Source organism: Vulpes lagopus, chromosome 18 (assembly GCF_018345385.1).
Source record: "Vulpes lagopus strain Blue_001 chromosome 18, ASM1834538v1, whole genome shotgun sequence".
Classification (NCBI taxonomy): Eukaryota; Metazoa; Chordata; class Mammalia; order Carnivora; family Canidae; genus Vulpes; species Vulpes lagopus.
Genome location: NC_054841.1, coordinates 29,451,026 through 29,468,853, shown reverse-complemented (window position 1 = coordinate 29,468,853; position 17,828 = coordinate 29,451,026). Strand labels below are relative to the sequence as shown.

The 17,828-nt window shown below is 37.9% G+C and overlaps 1 protein-coding gene across 2 annotated transcripts in view; it reads right to left on the bottom strand.

Annotated features, from left to right (window-relative positions):
- The window catches only part of PTPRA (protein tyrosine phosphatase receptor type A), a 165,704-nt gene that overhangs the window by 62,405 nt on the left and 85,471 nt on the right, over positions 1-17,828 (bottom strand). For both annotated transcript variants that reach the window (XM_041732618.1, XM_041732619.1), the window contains exons 2-3: positions 8,460-8,538; positions 7,418-7,759 (exon numbers count right to left, since the gene is read on the bottom strand). In XM_041732618.1, the coding sequence (XP_041588552.1) occupies positions 7,418-7,759; positions 8,460-8,532 (415 nt within the window). In that variant the 5' untranslated portion in view covers positions 8,533-8,538. The remainder of the gene's footprint in view (positions 1-7,417; positions 7,760-8,459; positions 8,539-17,828) is intronic.

Here is a 17,828-nt window from a genome sequence, read left to right as displayed (position 1 = left end):
CCAGGCAATGACATGTAAGTAAAAGTGATGAGGGTAACTTCTGGATCACATTCTTTAGAAAAGAAATCATCCCCATTTCCTCTGTTCCCCTTTCTCAGGGGCTGGAACCAGAACCCAATGATGAGAGCCATCCATCTCTGATCAAGCAGATGAGGGCAATCTTGCCAAAATGGCAGAGCCAAGAAGAAAAAAAAGAACTTGGTGCACCTGGTTGGCTCAGTTGGATAAGTGGCTGACTCGATTTCGGCTCAAGTCATGAATATCAAGGTTGTGAGATTGAGCCCCTTTATCGAGCTCTGCAGTGGAGCCTCCTTAAAATTCTTTTGGGGTGCCTGGGGGCTCAGTCAGTTGAGCATCTGACTCTTGGTTTCAGCTCAGGTCATGATCTCGGGGTCCTGGGATCAAGCCCCAAGTTGGCCTCTGCACTCAGTGTGGAGTCAGCTTATCCCTCTCTTGCTCCCTGCTCCCAAATGAGTAAATAAATAAAATCTTTAAAACAACAACAACACTTCTCTCTTTTCTTCTGCCCCTTTCCCCCTTAAAAAAAAAAAAGAAAAGAAAAAAGGAACTCAGTCCTTGATTAGGCAAAGCCCTCTGGTCTACCTCTGGAATATGAAAGGGGAGAAAAGGCTTTTGTCTACTTAAGCCACCGAATTTTGGTCTGTCTGTATCAGAGTACTTTAGACTGCACCATAACTAATTCAATTACCTACAAGAACACTGATGGAATGTGGCTAAAGCTGTGCTTATAAAAATTCATAGCATTAAATATATAACTGGGAAGAAGGAAAATAAAAACAAGTTAAGCATTCAATTTAGGAAGAAAGAAAAAGCACAAAATAAATCTAAGAAAAGCAGAAAGAGTAAGAATAAGAAAGAAATTAATGAAATAAAAACTGAAAAATGACAGGACCAATAAATATACAATAGGAGGCTCTTTGGAAGAAAAAAGCAACAAACTATGAAACATATACATGGTTACTCAACTCAAGCATGAAAATAGACAAATACATAACAAATATTAACAGCTATGTAGGAAATGAATCTTAAGAGATGACTTTTCCTCAGACCTATTCAAGTAATTTTGAACACATGAACGAGATGCATAGTTAGCTAGGTAAAGTTCAATTCTTTCTGTGAAGCGAAACAAAACACTGACAACTAAGACTTACCAAAAATAGCACACATATATTAAAAAAAAAAGTACACATATGAAGGAAATAGACCAATTTAATTTAGAAATAACTTATGAATGTCATTAGAAAAATCCCAAATACAGTAGTATCAAACAAATTGCTACAGTTCATTCAAGGAAAATCCAAGTAGGGTTGTTTTTGCAGAAAAGTAAACAGTTCAAAGTTCAGAAATCCATTAAAATGATTCACCACAGTATATTATACAAAGACAAAAAATCATAAAGATCTTGTTCATTGATGCTAAACAGGGAACTGGTAAAATTTAATATCCATTCTTGACACATATGTTCTTGAAAGCAGGAATAAATTAATAAAACCTAAACATGATAAATATGTTTACCTCAACACAAGAGTCAGCATCATATTTAATGGAAAACCACTTAGCATCCTCCTGAGAGTCCGGTACAAGACAAAGCTGTCTGCTTTAACCATTGCTTGCTTCCTAACTTTATTCTGAAGGTATTCACCAATCATTTAAAGAGAAAAAGACTGATTTGAAGACTTATGATAATTGAAGTAAATTATGTCAAACACTGAGGAAATTTATTAAGATGACCAGCATAAAATAAACTTACAAAAGTCAATAGCTTTATGTAGTATACCCAAAACTAAAAAAGTGATCTATATTAATTATATCTTTAAAAAAAAAAAAAAAAAAAGGATGCCTGGGTGGCTCAGAGGTTGGGCATCTGCCTTCGGCTCAGGGTGTGATCCTGGGGTGCCAGGATCGAGTCCACATCGGGCTCCCTGCATGGAGCCTGCTTCTCCCTCTGCCTCTATGTCTCTCATGAATAAATAAAATATTTAAAACAAAACAAAACAAAACAAAACGATCAATAGCCTTCATAGCCTCAAGAGGAGCCAGTTAGAAGACATAGTGGAAGAAAATAATCCATTTATACTAATAAACAAAACACCAAAATAGCAACAACAACCCTCTGAAATATCTAGAAATAAGCTGAATAAAACATATGCAACATCAGTGGCAAAAACTTTAACAGTTGCAAGAAATGCAAAGACTTCAGCAAATGGAATACACTGCATTCTTGGATAGACTTAAAGATGTCAATTGTCCCTGTTAATCTATAAACGTGACATAACTTTTCTCCTGCTATGTAAGTTGATTCTACTGTTCATAAAGAAAAATAATCAAGAATCGGTAACAAAATTCTGAAAAATAAGATTAACAAGGGATGATTAACTTTATCAAATACTATTTTAGAGTTAAAATTATAGTAGTGGGGTTCTGTTCATGGACAGAGAAAATGATTAACAGAAAATACAAATGTTAAGAAACAGAACTCAAATATATACATGGGAACCTAAATACAGAATTCAATATATGATAAGGTAGCATTTCAAATTAGTGAGGAAAAAATAGATTATTCATTAAAAGGTATTGGGACAAGTCATTAACCATTTGGAAAAAAAACAGATGTATAGTTCACACTTCACATTAGAATAAATTCCAGATGGATCAAAGATTTAACCATACACTTACATGCACACACACATATATATACAGAAAAAGGAAATCATGTCTAGAAGAAATCATAAGGAAGTTATTTTGTGGGCAGCCTGGGTGGCTCAGCAGTTTAGTGCCGCCTTCAGCCCAGGGCCTGATCCTGGAAACTTGAGGTCGAGTCCTGCGTCGGGCTCCCTGCATGGAGCCTGCTTCTCCCTCTGCCTGTGTCTCTGCCTCTCTCTCTCTCCCTGTGTCTCTCATGAATAAATAAATAATATATATATATATATATATATATATATATATATATATAAAAAGAAAGTTATTTCGTAATGATGAAGTAAGAAAAGCCTTCTTAGGGGAGCCTGGGTGGCACCATTGGTTATTTGCTGGACTCTTGGTTTCAGCTCAGGTCATGATCTCAGGGTCCTGGGATCAAGCCCCACGTTAGGCTTGATCTGCTCAGTGCCAAGTCTGCTTGAGATTCTCTCTGCTTCTCCCTCCATCCCTCCCACTCGTGCTCTCGCTCTCTCTCAAATAAATAAATAAATCTTTAAAAAAAAAAAAAAAAAGCCTTGCTATCTATGATCCAATACATAGAAAATGTTTAGTTAAAACAAACTGACAATTTTTTTTAATTAAAAGAAGTTTAAATTACTTATGATAGTTTCTGCAATGCAGAAAAGCTAGATGAGCAACTGGGGGAAATATCTGCAACTCTTAATAGGTAGGCAAAAAGGTTCATTTCCCTAACATTAAAGAGCTTCTATAAATAAGAAAAACCTGACATTCTAAGAAGAAAAACAGATAAAGGATACCAGGTCTTAAGAAATACAAGTGATCTTTCCAAATATGGAAAGATGCTCAACCTTACTCAGTGATACGCAATTAAGGCTACACTGAGATGCTAATTTTCACCTGTCAGACTGGCATAGATCCAGAAGTGTGATAATTTACTGCACTGAAGACAGCATAGGAAAACAGGCATTCTGACACACTGTTTATAGGAATAAATTTCCCAACAGAGAAAAATCTGGCAATATTTACCAGTTTATAAATGCACACTTAAAAATAATTTATCCAGGGCGCCTGGGTGGCTCACCAGTTAAGCGTCTGCCTTTTTGGCTCAGGGCGTGAACCTAGAGTCCTGGGATCAAGTCCCACATTGGGCTCCCTGCATGGAGCCTGCTTTTCCCTCTGCCTATGTCTCTGCCTCTCACTCTTGTGTGTCTCTCATGAATAAGTAAATAAAATATTAAAAAAATAATTTATCCTATCAATATTCCCACATATGCTTGAAATGACAAATTATATTGTTTGTAATAGTACTCTGAAAACAGCTTTAACATATACTGATAAGGAAGACTGGATAAATACATTAAGGCATGTCTACACTATGAAGCAGCTCTTTACTATAGTACAGAACAAGTATGACAGGCTAACGGAAAAAAGTGATGTGTAGAAATATACACAATATATATGTCTATCATTTGTATGAGAAGTAAAAGAAAAAATATATAAAATATATGCTTATTTTAAAAAGAACAGAGACTCAAAGCAAAGGTCAATAGGAGAGAAAAATTTTAAAAATTAAAGAATTAATCTAGGATATGTCCAATATCCAAATAGTAAGAGTCTTAGAAGAAGAAAACAGAGAAAATGAACAATGGAAAAAATTTCCAAATATAATACAAATTTCCCCAACTGAAGAACCAAAAATTTTCAGATTTGAAGAACCAAGGCTCCGAAGGTCCTATCAAGTATCCAGCATAATGAGTGAAAAAGACCCACATCAAGAACATTTCCATGAAATTTCAGAACATGAATGATAAAGAAAAGATCTTTCAAAAACACACCAAAGTGTGATTAAGAATCTGGATAGCACTAGAATCCTCCAAGCCTGGGAATTAGAAGTCAGGGCAATGCTTTCAACATTCTAGAGAAAAAAATACATCCTCAAATTCTATACATAGCCCTACAGACATTTTTAGACATTAAGGCCTCATGCAATGTATCTCCCATGGACCTCTATATCTCAGGAAGCTACTGGAGGATATAGTCTATCAAATAATGGGGTAATCCAAGAAAGAGGTCAATATAGAAGCCAGGAAGCCAGAAGCGCTTCTCTATTATATTTCCCAAATAATAAAGAAGGAAAATCCCAGATCAACGCCTAGGCAGCAGCCCTGATGATCAAGCCTAGACTTGAGTAAGACAATAGATGAGTCAGGAGAAAAACCTCTAGGAAATAAATCTGTAGATTACCTTACAGATCTGACTTTACTGAAAACTGTATTGAGAGGCTATGAAAAGTATGGGAAGAATTGCCTTTAGCAATAGGCAAAAAGAAAACTAAAACAGAAATATAAGGCAATTGGGGCACCTGGGTGGCTCAGATCAGGTCATGATCTCATGGGTTGTGAGACTGACCCCTGTGATGGGCTCCACGCTCAATGGGGAGTCTGCTTGAGATTCCCTCCTCCTGCCCCTTCCCTCACTTGTATGCATGTGCTTGTGCTTGCTCTCTAATAAAGAAATAAATCTTTAAAAAAGGAACTGTAAGGCAATTATAAAATCCAGAAAAAAAAATTGTCCAAAGAAAAGAAAAATCACATTATACTTACAGCTCAGCAGGGAATAACATTATAGTTACAATAATAAAAAAATCAAATACTGATTCAATAAAAAATTAAGATGTAACAATTAATGGGAGGATTGGTCAGATGGTAGTGATGAAGATGTGAGGGGTTCAGACTGTGACAACCTGATGTAACATAAAGGTTTCCTTGTTTTACTGATCTTGAAAAAAAAAAAAAAGTCACCAGTGAAATGTAGTCTCAGTCTCCCCTGAGACATGAAATGTATTAAGAGTACAATAACCAGCTTCTTAGTTATGGAATAATTTGGACCTAAGGCAGAGTATGTAAAACTCAGTTCCCTAACAGCAGAGTGCAAAGACCACAAAAGTGAGAAATAGGCCTTGACAACCCTGAGATCTAAGACAAATCATTTAACCTCTTGGTCTTATATTAAGCATATATTAAAAGGAAATAATTATCCACGTTCACGTCACAGAACTGTTAAATGAAGACAGTAGAGAACAGAAGTAAAGAATACAGGCTGCAAAGTCAAGCAGGCCTGGGTTACCCTCTCACCTATCCCACTGACTACTTCAGCTTGTTCAAGTCATTTTGTCTTCCTTCCTGAAGTAATGGCCATAACTCACATCAAGAAATATATTCTATACCATTACTCTGTGTTTCCATATAACTGAAACAAAAGTTTGACAATACATATAACACAAAAAGAATAGAAATGAACAGGACCATCCACTTAAAATATGATACCCCACTAAACTGATTTCATGAATTGGTCATGACCTGTACTTTGTTTTTTTTTTTTTTTTTTATGACCTGTACTTTGAAAAAACATTCCCCTAAATTACAGTTTCATCACTGTAAAATTCCTCCACCCGCAAAACATAAAATAGAACCTATTCATAGGATACTTCATAGTATTACTCTAAATAAAACTCTCCGTACAATGTCTACCACTTAAAAACAGTGCTTGCCATGTGCATGTATACACTGTAAATGCCATACCTATATCAACTCACTTAATTTTGATAATTCCTCTATGACATAAGTATTATTACTATCACTTGTTCTTATTTTACAGATGAAGAAACTGCAGTACAGAGCTTAAATAATTTGCCTGTGGTCACACAGCCAGTGTATGGCAGAGATGGGATTCAAACTCAGGTGGTGCGGCTCAGCAGACTGTGCCCTTAACTGCAAATGCTGTACACCATTTATAGAGGAAAACATGGGATCAAAGCAGGCAGGTGCAGGGTCTGGGTTGTACAGTCTAGCTAAAAGAGGTCATCTGTAGTAAGTAAATGATATTCAATTCAGCAAATACTTTCTGAATGCTCCCCATGAGCACAATGTGATTCCAAGCTAGAGGCCCTCACCATTTAATGGAGAAGAAATATGAGCCATGGGGATGAGACCACAGAAGAGGGAAAGTGATTCTTGCTAGAAAAGGAATGACAGTTACAGCTGTCAGGGAACAAAGTCATACTTCTTACAGAATCCCTCTGAGGGACCCCTTCTCTTTTACAGACCAGGACCTGAGGCTCCAAGGGGTGAGAAACTTATTCTGCCCTACTTAGTCTCTGACACAGGGCTGATTCTATCTTTGCTGCCTCTTCCCATTCAACCACTGATGGACTGAAGGAAAGAAAGTGGGCAGGGCTGAGGCCCTGAACAAACTGACATCTCAACTTAACTATTTCCCTGAGCTCCTCTAACTCCACCCCTGGCCACGGGCTTCCCACACCCTGTTACAGATACCCAGACCCACTCTCCTTCCCATGGTCTCCATGGGTCCCTTCTTTTCAAGGCTAATCCTATTACTCAGCTTCTGCAGTCTTTTATCTTCAGTCTCTTGCATTATCAATTAGCTCCCAGTTCTCTTGCATTTTCAAACTTCTTCCTCTGCCTTTAACACTTAAGCCTCCTCAGTCTAACCAGAATGACAGGCAAAGCAGGATATCCTCTAGAATATTTCTTATTTCCTCTTAACTCTGTGGTAACCAGGTATTCCTGAGAATTCTCTATATCTAAGTTTCATTAGTTTACAATTTTAATAATTTCAAGAAATTTTACAGCTAGAAAACACGCAAAAAAAGTAGTAAAACAGTGAATAACCTCAAAGAGAAAAAGAAACAGCAAATAGAAACCATCTCTAGTACCTGAAGGAGGGAAAGTTTCTGGAGTGGTTGCCACAGTGCTAGAATTCCCCTCCCAAGATTCTGTGCCGGCATCTGTGAACTGGTTATCTGGAAGCCATGTTCCATTTGGTGAAAGTGTAGTGACTACAGAATTGGTACTTGCTGTTCTTGTGGTCCCATTGTCAGAGTCTGAAGAGTTGACAGTGGTTACATAGGTGGTTCCTAGAGTTAGATTTGAGCTGAATGTTGGTACCACAGAGAGAGAAGTTACTGAAGAAGTAGGATTTGAAGCTTTGGTCTCTTCTTTGACTGATTCTGCTGTCAATGTTTTCATAGATTTTGTAACGCCTACTGAAGGTGAAACTATAAACAAGGGGGGGGAAAAACACCACATAAAGAACGTAATAGTTCAAAAGTTGTGAGGCACAAAACAGCAAGCCTTAATAGACTCTCAAACAGGGGTGCCCAGGTGGCTCAGTTAATTAAATGGCCAACTCTCGATTTCAGCTCAGGTCATGATCTCAGGGTCCTGGGATCAAGCCCCACGTCGGGCTCTACCTTTAGTAGGGAGTCTGCTTGAGACTCTCTCTCCCTCTCCCTTTGCCTGCTTGCATTTTCTCTCTCAAATAAATTTTAAAAATAAACTCTCAAACACCTGGAGACCAACGAAAAACCAGACACACACACACACACACACACACACACACACACACACACACACTTTTATCTAACACAGGACTCTTTCTACCACCTTCAAAGGACTACTGTTTAAGGGACAAAGAAAACTGGACTCATTACTTATTTGCTCAAAATCAATATATAGGCATCTTATGTAGCAACAATTTTTAACTTTTCAAGGATGAGCATATAATCAATTAATTTAAAGTAGTGTATTGTCAATAGGACCCAGAGAGTTCCAAAGATAATTATTTTATACCATCACTTTTAAGTAAAACTTTAATATTTTTTCGTTCTCTAAAATCACTTAGGTCTCCAATTTAGGTCATTAAAGGTGAATGCAAAATTCTATTCAGAACACCAGCCTTATCAAATGACAAATTACCTGTGGTTGTATTGTTGGCACCTACACGTGTCAGACTACTGCCAAGCAGAACAAGAATGAACCAGGAATCCATGCTGACCTAGAAAAGAGACAGCCATGTTAGACAAGGTCCTATATTATTGTAACTACGTCCAAAATACCAAAAGGAGTATTTTGGATAAGATCTTCCCAGCAATTAAAAGTACACACAAGAACAATGATCTTTTGGGAGTTTGATTAGCACATTTGCCCCCAAATCCAACTACTTTCTTGAATATTTATATCAATACAAATAAAACTTACCAAGAACACACTTTTAAATGCCTTATTCTAAACTTTGGCTATACTTTAGAATCACCCAAAGAACTTTTAAAAGTCCCCCTGCATCTCTAGGTATGAGAGCTAGGTAGGGGTCCTATGAAAAGCTCCCCTTGTGTTCACCATGTGCAGCTTTAGAATCTTTGGCATGAGAAGCATGGAGAAGGTAGGGTGACTGCATGAATGTAATATTCTTTGAAACAGACCTCATACTGCTTTCCCTTATCTTTATTTCATCTCAAACCACATCAGAGGGCTGTGGAACATTCCTACTGCTCTTAGTGGCTCATCTGTCCATTCAGATCTCTGTGCCCTACAGTGAATTAGGTACTAGGGGAAGAACTGGGGAGAGATACACACATATATCTCATCTTCAGAAGACTCATAACCTGGTGGTAACTGAATATGGTAGTGACTCTCCAAGGGAAACAAGACAGGCCTCACCAAGGCATACATGAGAATCTCTGAGGAAGGGTAGGGAGATGCAGGTGGTTCACAATCCAAGAGTTTGCCTCTAGTACTAGCAAACATGCCTAGTAGGGAAATGGGTTCAATAGGTGGCCTTCTCAAGGTGCAGCCATTCAAGATTTGACCACTTCCTCAGTCTTCCCACTTGACCATAATCTAAAATTGGGAAAGCATGCAATTTCCTCCAAAAGGGTTAGAAAACAAACTGGAAGGCTGGGGCAACCCCAGTGGCACAGCAGTTTAGTGCTGCCTGCAGCCGGGGGTGTGATACTGGAGACTCTGGATTGAGTCCCACATCAGGTTCCCTGCATGGAGCCTGCTTCTGTCCCTGCCTCTCTATGAATAAATAAATAAAATTAAAAAAAAAAAAAAGAGTCTCTCAAACTGGAAGGCTGATTATTTGTATACATAGCTATTCTTGATAGGAAATGGCTTGAGGAAAAATAACTGTGTTTAGGAGGAGATAGTAAGACTGCCATCTCATTCCACATACCAAAAAAAAAAAATCCAGATGGGAAGAATTAAATGTTTAACAGCGCATTTTAAAAGCAAATAAATGAATATTTATGTGAGCTCAGGATGAGGATTTTCTGATGTAAGAAATCACAAAGGTAAAAATGGCATATCTGATGATAGAAAAAAATAATAGCTACTAAATGTAAAAGAAATCTATTATAAATAATGTTCATGGACAGGAAGACTCAATATTATCAAGATGTCAGTCTTCCGGGCAGCGCGGGTGGCTCAGGGGTTTAGCGCCGCCTTCGACCCAGGGCGTGACCCTGGTGACCGGGAATCGAGGCCCACATCGGGCTCCCTGCATGGAGCCTGCTTCTCCCTCTGCCTGTGTCTCTGCCTCTCTCGCTCTGTATTTCTCATGAATTAAAAAAAAAAAAAAAAAAAGATGTCAGTCTTCCCAGCTCGTTCTATAGATTTGATGCAATTTCTTTTTTTTTTTTTTAAAGATTTTGTTTTTATTTATTCATAGAGACACAGAGAGAGAGAGAGGCAGAGGAACAGGCAGAGGGAGAAGCAGGCCCCCTACAGGAAGCCCGACGTGGGACTCGATCCCGGGACTCCAGGATCACGTGCTGGGCCAGAGGCAGGCACTCAACCGCTGAGCCACCCAGGCGTCCCTAAAGATAGTCTTTTCAATAAACGGTGCTAGAACTGGGCATATGTGTACAACAAAAAAATCTGGACACAGACCTTATATTTTTACAAAAATTTATTCAAAATGTATTACAGGGATCCCTGGGTGGCGCAGCGGTTTAGCGCCTGCCTTTGGCCCGGGGCGCGATCCTGGAGACCCGGGATCGAATCCCACGTCGGGCTCCCGGTGCATGGAGCCTGCTTCTCCCTCTGCCTGTGTCTCTGCCTCTCTCTCTCTCTCTGTGACTATCATAAATAAAACATAAAAAAAAAAAAAACAAAAAAAACAAACAAAAAACAAAATGTATTACATACCTAAATGTAAACACAACACTATAAAACACCTAGAAGATAACAGAGGAGAATATCAAATAACCTGGTATGGAGAGGACTTTTTGGATGTAACAGTAAAGGTTCAATCCATGAAAGAAATAATCAATAAGCTGGACTTCATTCAAATTAAAAACTTCCACTTTGCAAAAGACAGTATCAAGAGAACATGAAGACAGCACACAGCCTGGGATAAAATATTTGCAAAAGGCACATCTGATAAAGGACTGTTATCCAAAATTTACAAGGAACTCTTAAAAATCAACAATTAAGAAAACTGACCAATTAAAATATAGACCAAATATCTTGACACCATACTAGAGAAGATAGAGAGATTGCAAAGAAACATATGGAAGATATTCAACATGTGTAAGGAATTGCAAAGCAAAACAATGAAATGCCACAACACATCTATCAGAATGGCCAGAATCCAAAATACTAACACCACCAAATACTGGTGAGCATGTGAAGCAACAAGAACTCTCATACATTGCTGGTAGGAATGTGAAGTGATACAGCCACTTTGGAAAACAGTTTAGTGGTTTCTTACAAAATTGAACATTTTGCATAAGATCTAGCAATTGTGCTCCTTGTTATTTACCCAAGAAAGTTGAAAACTACACAGAAATCTGAAAGCAGATGTTTACAGTAACTTTATTCTTTGTTGCCAAAACTTGGAAGCAACAACCAAGATGCCCTTCAGTAGATGAATGGATAAAGAAACTATACTACATCCAGACAATGTAGTATCATGCAATACTAAAAGGGTATGAATTAATTATGAAGCCATGAAGAGACATAAAGGGACTCTAAATGCATATTAGCAGGTGAAAGAAAGCAATCTGGAAAAGCTATATACTGTATGATTGCAACTATATGACATTTTTTAAAAGGCAAGCTCCTGGAGACAGTAAAAAGATCAGTGATTGTAGGGCTAGGAAGGTGGGAAGGAATGAAGAGGCAGTGAATTTTTAAGGGCAGTAAAACCATTCTGCATGGTAATACAAGGGTAAACACCTGTCATTATCTATTTGTCCAAAACCATAGAAAATACAACACCAAGACTGAACCTGAATGTAAATAAGACTTTGGGTGATAAGGACAGGTCAGTGCAGATTCATCTACCATAATAAGCGTACCACTGTGGTGCAGGATGACAAATCTGGGAGGCTGCGTGGGGGCAGGGAGTATTTGGGAACTCTAATTTGTGCTTAATTTTACCATGAGCATAAAACTGCTCTAAAAAAAGTCTATGTTTTTAAGGAGGGAAATAAATTAGGGAATTTGTTACAAATAAGACAAAGGATTAAAACAAGAAGTCCTATTGATATGGAAAACAGTAAGACTTCAATTTTGAAAAATCTAAAGAACCTAAATAGATAATTTACAGAAGAGAAAAATAAACAGCTAAAAAAATATGTGAAAAAGTGTTGACCACCCCTTAATCAAAGGAATATAATGACGAGATAACACTTTTCCCTTTCAAATCAGAAAAGATCAATCATATGAAATATTCAATGCTGGCAAGAGACTCACGAGAAGGAATCAAATACTGGTAGGAACAGCCATTAGCCTGTAATAACAAATTCCTTCCCAGAAAGATTATACAAGAATCTTAAACATGTCCATATTGTTTTGTGACCCATTTCCAAGGTTCTATTCTGAAGTAAATGTAAATAATCTGAAACTCAGGCTAAAATGATAGAGATATTCATTAAGTGGAAAAGCAGAAACAATCCAAATACCCGGCAGCAAGGAAAACAGGAAAAAGTTGAAGTGCTATGCTGCTATTCAAGATGATATACTGCTACTATTCAAAATGCTATCTTCAAAAAATTTGAGGAAATGGAACAAGCCCTTCATTTTTTTAAGCTTAAAAAAAATCAAAACTGAATATACCATACAATCTCAAATAAATTCATGTATATATATGAATGTATATGCATGAAAAACTAGAAGGAAAAATAGGTAAACATTTAGCATAGCACTTTATGATATTTTCTTCTTTACACTGCACTTCATTCTCTAAATTTAAAAAATGGACGGGACAGGATGCCTGGGTAGCTCAGCAGTTGAGCATCTGCCTTCAGCTCAGGTCATGATCCTGCTGTCCTGGGATAGAGTCCCGTATCGGACTCCCTGTGAGGAGCCTGCTTCTCCCTCTGCCTATGTCTCTGCCTCTCTCTGTGTGTGTCTCTCATGAATAAATAAAATATTTAAAAATAATAATTTAAAATGGAGAAGAGTATTTTTATAAATAAAAATAATCCATAAAATTAAGTTAAAAGAAAAACAGATTTCACTACAGAGCATGAATATACAAATCAAAACTAAAAGGAAACTGCAGAAGACAACCTGAGAGGCTGCAAGGGAAAAGAACAAGTGTACAGTGAATGGAAACTGGAGTATGCGTAAACTGGGCAGTGAGAAATATGTCAATGTAAAAAGATCCATTTAACTAAAAAGGTGTATCTATTGACCACAACCAGGAACAACGCAGACAAGGCCTCATTTTTCTCAAAGGATATAAAGACCATCAGGCAAATTCCTGTAATTTCCTGCCTCCCAAACTAAACTGCATCCATACCTATGCTTGTTTCCTTCCTCTTCCAGTCTCTAATCTTCTATTACAAGTATCCCAAGATCCATGTCAGGAAGGAAAACTGAAGTTTCCTCACTTTTCAAGGATCTCATATGCAAACTATTCTTCCTAGGGTCTGCTCTAATGGTCCCTGTTCTTGAGGGCATTCATCACTGAAGACACTGAAATGTGGCTCACAGTTTTCTTCCCATCCCCAGGTCCTGATACTCCTCCTTGAAGAGACAGTTCAACATCCTCATAGATGAAAGCCACCACAATTCACATTTGAGCCAGCCTATGAGTTCCTTGACTTCCTCTCTATTTTTTTTTTTATCCATTATCTCTGTCCTATTTCCTTCTCTATCTAACCAAGAAAACTTGGTATCAATTTCATCACTCCCTTGCTAACATCCTAATTCCTTTGCCACATTGTTCGATTCTACCTACATGGGGAAAACCAAAAACAGCCCAATCCTAAACTAATTCAACCATTAGCCCTACACTTGGAACTGCCCCAAATGCTGCTTAAGATAATCAAACTACTGATAAGGCTGATATCACTTCTGCCTCACAGAAGTCCAAACAATTTCTGCAACCTTTCTGTATTTCCTTACTCAGCTCTCTCCAATTCTCCATAGCAGTGATTTCAAAGAACCCCCTCTCCTCTCATACCCTTGGGCTGCTGGCCTTGCTTTTACTTCAGAGAAAACAGAAACCACTGGACTGTATGACATCCATAACTCCCAATCAACATACTTACAAATTTCCTCCTTCTCTACAATTCCTTCCAAGAATCTCAGTCCATCAGGAACCCTGTCCTGTAGATCCCCAACTACTATTTCCTCCCTTTCATAACAGCATTTAAACACAAGAATTTCTAAAAGAAAAGGAGAACTCCTGTGACTCTACATCAATCCTTCAGCTAGCATTCTCTGTATTCTACTTTGCAGCCAATTTTCTAGAAAGAGTTGTCTCCATGGCAATCTGGCTTCTTTTTTCCACCATTCCACTAAAACTAACTACTTCTGTATTTTTAAAGAATGAGCTCTTCAAAAATATTTCTAACTCATTCACCAAGGTCTTATTTCCCAATATATGAGAATCCTACAGATTAATAAAAAAGGAATCAATAATCCAAAAGAAAAATGGGCAAAAGACATTAAACTGACAACATACAGAAAAGCAAATGTTTCTCTTAAATATACAAAAAAACAAAACACAAAAACAAAAACCACACCCTGCACTAATCTCATTTATGAGTAGAGTAACCCAAATTAAGGCTATACTGTGATACCAGTTTCCACCTATCAGACAGGCAAATATAAAAAAAACTTTACCAATAATGCATCGGCAAGGATTTGAATAAACAGGTACTCTCATGATAATCTGTAAATATTTAGTAGAATTACAAAAGCCCAAACCCTCTGACATAATTCCACTTGAGAATTTTACGGATATGCCCATACTTTTAAAGTGCAAACTTACTCAATGCAACACCGTTTGCAACAGAAAAACATTAGAAATAACCTGAATGTTTACCAACAGGAGAGGGGAATAAATATTTATTAATAAATAAAAGATGGCATATTCATAAAATGGAATACTATGAAGCCTGCTAAACAGAAAGGAGGCTCCTTGGAGATCATTTCATTTCAGTACACAGACATCTTTTGATTTTGAACTATCTTAAAAATAACCTTTTCAAAATATTAAATTAAAATTCATGGGGCAGGGCAGCCCTGGTGGCGCAGCAGTTAAATGCCGTCTGCAGCCCAGGGCATGATCCTGGAGACCCTGGATCTAGTCCCACGTCAGGCTCTCTGCATGGAGCCTGCTTCTCCCTCTGCCTGTGTCTCTGCCCCCGCCCCCCCCCCCCGCATCTCTATGAACAAATAAATAAATCTTTAAAAAAATAAAATAAAATAAAAATAAAATAAAATAAAATAAAATAAAATAAAATAAAATAAAATAAAATAAAATAAAATAAAATTCATGGGGCAGAGAAGCCATTGGTATTTCTCTCTCCCTCCCCTGCCCCGCCTTCTTTCTCTCACACACACAACCTCTTTGTTGTTAAATTCCTCAATCTCCCACTGTCACATCTGATTTACTGACACCACATATGCTCCGAAATTCATCTCTTCCCCACACCTCTCTCTGAATTGATTTTAAAAGCTGGTTCTATGATAAAGATCTAGCCTTAGATGAATACAGATACAGATGAATAGTTAAGTAGTTTGAATTCAAGGGAAATATGTATTATCAAATGTCAGAAGGAAACTAGCACTACCAGCTGTAGTCTGCACAATGCCAGAAACCCTGTATATATATTCTAACAGTGGGAATGGTTTTGCCTTTCACAGAATGATTTTTAGGATGAGCTACTATTTGTGATATTTTTATTTTATTTTAAAAATTAGTTTGTCTCTCAGCTTCTTATAAAACTAAATATTCACCTACTTCACAATCCAATAATTCCACTCCTATATATTTACCCAAGAGAAATTAAAACATATGTCCACAAAAAGACTACTACAAAAATGTTCATAATAAAAAACTGAAAATAACACAAGTAACCATCAATAAGAAATTATATAAACAATGGTATTTTCTCACAATGGAACATTAACAATTGAAAGAATTACTGATACACACAACAACACGAATCTAAAAAAAAATCATGCTGAGTAAAAAAAGCCTTACAGAAGAGTATATAAATGTATGATTCCACATCTGTGAAATTCTGAAACAAGCAAATCTACTCTGTGGTGGGGGGGCGGGGACATCTGGCTGGCTTGGTCAAGTAGAGCATGTGACTCCTAATCTTAGGGTTGTGAGTTTGAGCCCCACATTAGGCAGAGAGACAACTTAAAAAAAAAATTTTGGGGGGGGATCCCTGGGTTGCGCAGCGGTTTAGCACCTGCCTTTGGCCCAGGGCGTGATCCTGGAGACCTGGGATCGAGTCCCACATCGGGGTCCCTGCATGGAGCCCGCTTCTCCTTCTGCCTGTGTCTCTGTTCCCCTCTCTCTCTCTCATTAATAAATAAATAAAATATTTTTAAAAATAAAATAAAATGTTAATTATAGAGTCTAGGTAGTGGGGATGGGTATAAAATTCAATTTTTCTTTATATTTGAAAATTTTTATAATAAAAGACAGATAAAATAATTAGTTCTGGGAGAACTGGTATTTTATTGTACTGAATTTTATAACCCTAGGATTTATAACCTAGCATTTTCTCCATTTACTTTTTTTTTTTTTTTTGGTGTTCCTCAAAGTGTTACTGTATTTATTGTAATTTTCGTCCTATTCATTTCTTCCTGCATTAATTCCTGATTATTTTCTATTATGCTGGTATTATGAATGGAAACATTGTTTTAATTTCAGCTATGAGGTATAAATGACATATAAATTGTGAGATATTTAAAGTGTACATCATAGAGATTTGATATACAAGCACAATGTGAAAGGATCCTCCCCTGTTCAGTTAATTAACACATTCATCATCTCACATCTTTTTTGGGGGTGAGAATGTTTAAATCCTACTCTCCCAACAAATTTAAACTATACAACATAGTGTCATTAACTACAGTCACCATGTTTCACATTAGATCCTCAGATCTCAGGCAGCCCGGGTGGCTCAGCGATTTAGCGCCATCTTCAGCCCAGGGCGTGATGCTGGAGTCCCGGGATCGAGTTCCTCATCGGGCTCCCTGCATGGAGCCTGCCTCTCCCTCTGCCTGTGTCTCTGCCTCTCTCTGTGTGTGTGTGTGACTATCATAAATTAAAAAAAAAAAATTAAAAAAAATCTATAAATAGGGGCAGCCCTGGTGGCTCAGTGGTTTAGTGCCACCTTCAGCCTGGGGTGTGATCCTGGAGACCTGGGATTGAGTCCCACGTCAGGCTCCCGCTCCCTGCATGGAGCCTGCTTCTCCCTCTGCCTGGGTCTCTGCCTCTCTCGGTCTCTCTGTGTCTCTCTTATGAATAAATAAATAAAATCTTTAAAAAAAAAAAATCTAGGGCAGCCCGGGTGGCTCAGCGGTTTAGGGCCACCTTCAGCCCAGGGCCTGATCCTGGAGACCCGGGATCAAGTCCCACATCGGGCTCCCTGCATGGAGCCTGCTTCTCACTCTGCCTGTGTCTCTGCCTCTTTCTCTCTTTCTGTGTCTCTCATGAATAGATAAATAAAATCTTTTTTAGGGATCCCTGGGTGGCGCAGCGGTTTGGCGCCTGCCTTTGGCCCGGGGCGCGATCCTGGAGACCCGGGATCGAATCCCACGTCGGGCTCCCGGTGCATGGAGCCTGCTTCTCCCTCTGCCTATGTCTCTGCTTCTCTCTCTCTCACTGTGTGCCTATCATAAATAAATAAAATTAAAAAAAATTTTTTTAAATCTTTTTAAAAAAATCTATAAATAGGATCATATTATACGTACTACCTACAGCTTGCATTTTTACTTAAATAAAAAGTCCTGGACATCTCCCATATCAATATATCTACCTACCTTTCTTTTCAGTGGCTACAGTGTTTCATCATGTCTATG